Below are 4,210 nucleotides of genomic sequence, written 5' to 3' on the forward strand. Positions count from 1 at the left end.
ATCGGCCTTATAACATAGTCACATATGTGGCCAACACACTAGCATATCTGTATATGGAGTTTATACATAGATTTTTATCACATGGTATTCAAACTCTAACATTATCTCTCATTGTTGTATCCAATTGGTAGATCTTTTAATATAGTCTTGGTATACATGATCAAGGTTTTTCCATAACAATTTTTTGCAATGCTTAGCTGAAAGTCGTTTTATCGCTTGCAGTTCTCGTTGGATGGCTTAGTCAAGAGGCTATGCCAATGTGTGTGTGTGTGTGTGTGTGTGTGTGTGTGTGTGTGTGTGTATATGCCCATGGATATTTGGTATAAGTTGTGGTCCTTTTCTTGGATTGGGATTGAGGCATGTAATCGTTGCTTGGAGTTTATGAAATATAATTTTTACGAAGAAAATAAACCATGAAGTTCAACCATCGTGTCTGGTCATATTGCTTGATAAATTTTAACAAAGCAAGAAGAGTTACTGAAGGAATTTTGTTTGGCGCTTGCTCTTAGGGTGCCTAACGAGCATGATGGTTTGTTCTCTTTTGTCTTTGAAATGGCCATCCTCATGCAAAGGTGCCACATGAAGGTCGGAGATAATTTTTATTAAGGTTATATTTCAAGAGACCACAAAGATGTTTCTAGCTAGTTTTGAACTCAAGACGTGGTAGTCATTGCTGAGGGGGGTAGGATCTCAAAAGGTCTTTGTTCACGAGTTTTGAACTCAAGACGTGGTGGTATGAAGAAGAGGTTCTACAAGGATTTGCATGCCATGCTTGGGATGAAGGGTGACAGAACTGACGGGGGCATGGCGATAGGAAGGTGAGAGGCGGAAGCGGAAGCGCTTCAAGATGCTGAGCAAGACGATTTTGGCTTCCATTATGGCAAAGGACTGGCCAATGCAGTTGCGCCCACCAAAGGAAAAGGGCAAGAAGGCCATGGGGTGAGTGCTCGCAATCCCCTCATTGAACCTCTCCGGCCTGAACTCATCCGCATCCTCCCCCCATAGCTCCTTTTCATGATGAATGTAGCACAGAGAGATGAAGATGCCACACCCCTCCGGCACCACCACTTTCCCCAGCTTTGTCTCCTTCAGTAACTTCCTTGCCACCGTCGGTACTGGCGTGTACAGCCTCAATGACTCCTTCAAGACCATTCCCATCTACACAAGGCCAATGTCATCCGTGTGTATGTATGTCAGTATGCACATTAACTCTTGTATATGTATGTATGTACGTCCTTTGCATTTGTATGTATGCATGTATATATGCACATTGAACACATGTATATTCAATATATGTACGTAGCTGGCACATGAGCACATGTATGTATGTACTTTGTCCAACGTCATGCATGTATGTGTATGTATGTTTGGGCATGTACATACGTACAAGGGCACAAGTATGTATATGAATGAATGTATGCATGTATTCATATACGTGTATGTATATTATATGTTCCTACAGATATATTCACCAATCAGAGAAAAACCCTATCTATACCTTGATGCGAGGGCATTGAAGATGAGATCAAAGAATATGAATTTTTGGTCCGCATGTACGTAGTGTACATATATGTGCATGCGTAGAGATGTACATATGTACGTTCATACACGCGACATGTGAATTTTGGTACGCATGTATGTACGTACATACATATATGTTCATGTGGGTACATATAATGTATATATCTATGTTCATATGCATGAATGCACCAATCAAAAGAACACCCTGCCCATACCTTGATGTGAGGGATATAGACCATGAAATTAGAGACACGGGCTACTCACCAGCTTTAGCTTCCCGAGAGCTTCAGAGCTCGGCAAACAATCACTTGGACACACATCATACACCTCATTCCGTAGTCTCTCCTGCCACGATGGGTTCGATGCCAGTAGCATCATTGTCCATGTCAACATGAGAGCAGTGGTCTCATGGGCAGCAATAAAGAAGGTCTTGATCTCATCCATCACCCAATCAATGGTGTACCGATTCGGACACTCTTCTACTTTGGCAAGCATCAACCCAAGCATGTCGTTTGCGTGGCTGCCTTTGTCACCGAACAATCCTTGTTCAGCTTTCGCCTTTCTTGCATTCACAAGCTCCTCAAGTGATTGCTTTATCTCTTTCTGAATCTTCCATATCTGCAACCTAGCAGTTGTCGGAATATACCTTCACCTAGGAAGAATCTCTCAATCAGAAAAGTTTGTGACACTCATGTAAGAAATTTGTGATGATGGCATTATTTGAGTGCAAGAATATTACCTGTGCCCGGGAATCCACATGTAGGGCATCCCCTTTTGCAAAAGCTTCTCAATCTCACCAAGCTGCTCAAAAATCCGCATGGCCCTCTCAAAGCTGCTTCCAAATTCGGTGCTTGCGATAACGTCCGCCGAATACTTGATAAACTCCTTGTGCATTTCAATCTCCTTAACGCTCTCTCTGTCGTCCTTATTGGACCACCCTTGCACCAATGAGTCTGCACACTGTTGCATCAATCCTATCAAACCCTGCAAGAAACCAGAAAATTGAATAATATAGAAAAGCATATCTATTATGTGAAGAGCCATAAATTTATAAATCCATATATGTATATGTATAAGTGTATGTGTATGTGTATGTGTACATGTATGTATATGTGTATGTGCGTCTCGTGTTTATGTGTATGTATATGCATCAATTGTATATGACTATGTATACCATACATACTATCTTTCTAGTGTACTAAAAGCAACATATTAATCTATGGAGCCTGCCTCAATTTTTGACATGGTTTTTTCATTAGAAAGTATTTCTTGTTTAATGGGATTTCGAAAAAGCTTAAACATTGCTCTGAGTCATGAAAACTTCAATAACTTTGAGGTTCTCCATGTGAAATGCCGGCGCAAAGATTCGCCTCCGCTCCACCCACATGTCTCCTTCAGACCAAATCAGTCCTTTTCCAACTATGTCCAGCAGAGGGCTGATCATCACTGGTGATTTGCCCCATATGTCCCCATTCTTTGGTGATAGTATGTCCTTGAGAACTTCCGGGTCTACCACCGCTAGCCGTACCTCGGGCCCCCACATAAACACAAAGGTTTTTCCTGCATTTTTTGCATGACATGAGGCCAAATCAAGTCGCCAAAATCGACATATTGGGATCAAACACGAACAAACACAAAGCGCAAGCCATTGTACCATAGAGCTTGGTCCACATGCACATATGCGGATAGATTCGGGGTACAATGTTATGGGTGACAGAAGGCATGTCTTGAGCCGCCGCACTGGCTCGCAAAGCGAAGATTTTTGGGAGATGGCCGCTGATGATTCCAGCGGAAAGAGGGCCGTAGACCCCTTGCTTTTGGAGAGCTAGTCGTATCTGCCTGGGCTGCCACCATATTTCTCTGACCATATATAAGAATGGCAGGGAGCCCATAAAGAAGAGCAAGGGAGGGAGCCATAGTTTCAAAAACAGATAATCTACAAGGCTAAGTAGAAGCTGAATGCAGGTAGTGATGGTCATTCTCAGGAATAAAGCCGTGCTCTTTAATTGAACATTAATTCTGCATGAGTCCTACTGCCAGCAGCTCATGCTGCATATCAAGAGTATTGTGGAGGCCCAAGCGCTTCATATATTGTAATAGCATGAGCCCACACACACACACACACACACACACACACACACACACACACACAGACGCGGGGCGGAATGTGATATGTACGAGACTACCTACGTTGCGCTGCAACCATATTCAAACCGGGACAAAACGCGGGGCGTATAACTCCACGTTGATTGCGATGATTTATTTGATATAGCCTATGGAGTATACCACGGCTAGAAAAAAACATACATTTTTCCCTAGCCAAAGAAAACAAGGGCAAACCTCCCAGTCTTAGGTCAAAATTTGAAGCTTAGGTCAAAATTTGAAGCTTTTTGCCCATAATTACACTAAAAAATGTGAAAATTTCCCGGTCTTCTTCAAGGAAAGCTCAAAATCTAACCGGGATTTTAGGATTTCAGCCGGGTAAAATAAACTGGACCTCGATTTTTTTTCTAACAATGGACTATACCATTGTAAAGCCAACCGTTCTGTCTTCATAATGAGCACAAATTTTCTTTAGTCCTATATCACAAGAAGTTTTGGACAGATTCTCACATAATTCCCACATCATGACTTACCTCAACATCATGAGCTTCTGTGAGGGAGGCACGACATACCTAGCTAGGTATGC

The 4,210-nt window shown here is 42.3% G+C and overlaps 1 protein-coding gene across 1 annotated transcript; it reads right to left on the minus strand.

Moving 5' to 3' along the window:
- Positions 1–720: 720 nt before the first annotated feature.
- LOC147448058 (cytokinin hydroxylase-like) lies at positions 721–3,064 on the minus strand. Its single transcript, XM_086523729.1, has 4 exons — positions 2,822–3,064; positions 2,261–2,505; positions 1,786–2,167; positions 721–1,158 (listed from the first exon to the last, which is right to left on the minus strand). The coding sequence occupies exons 1-4, from the start codon at positions 3,062–3,064 to the stop codon at positions 721–723; spliced, it is 1,308 nt and encodes a 435-aa protein (XP_086379855.1).
- Between the last annotated feature and the right edge of the window lie 1,146 nt (positions 3,065–4,210).

The sequence above is a fragment of the Adiantum capillus-veneris genome, chromosome 11, assembly GCF_014529385.1.
Source record: "Adiantum capillus-veneris isolate H3 chromosome 11, ASM1452938v2, whole genome shotgun sequence".
Taxonomy (NCBI): Eukaryota; Viridiplantae; Streptophyta; class Polypodiopsida; order Polypodiales; family Pteridaceae; genus Adiantum; species Adiantum capillus-veneris.

Bases quoted from the DNA above. Each gene is read 5' to 3' on its own strand.
- LOC147448058 (XM_086523729.1), bottom strand. From the start codon at position 3,064: ATGTGGGGGCCCGAGGTACGGCTAGCGGTGGTAGACCCGGAAGTTCTC. The intron at 2,506-2,821 runs GTTTAAGCTTTT...GGTTTCTTGCAG, and splicing joins TTTTCATGACTCAGAGCAAT to GGTTTGATAGGATTGATGCA. The intron at 1,159-1,785 runs GTGAGTAGCCCG...GGCCTTGTGTAG, and splicing joins CTCTCGGGAAGCTAAAGCTG to ATGGGAATGGTCTTGAAGGA.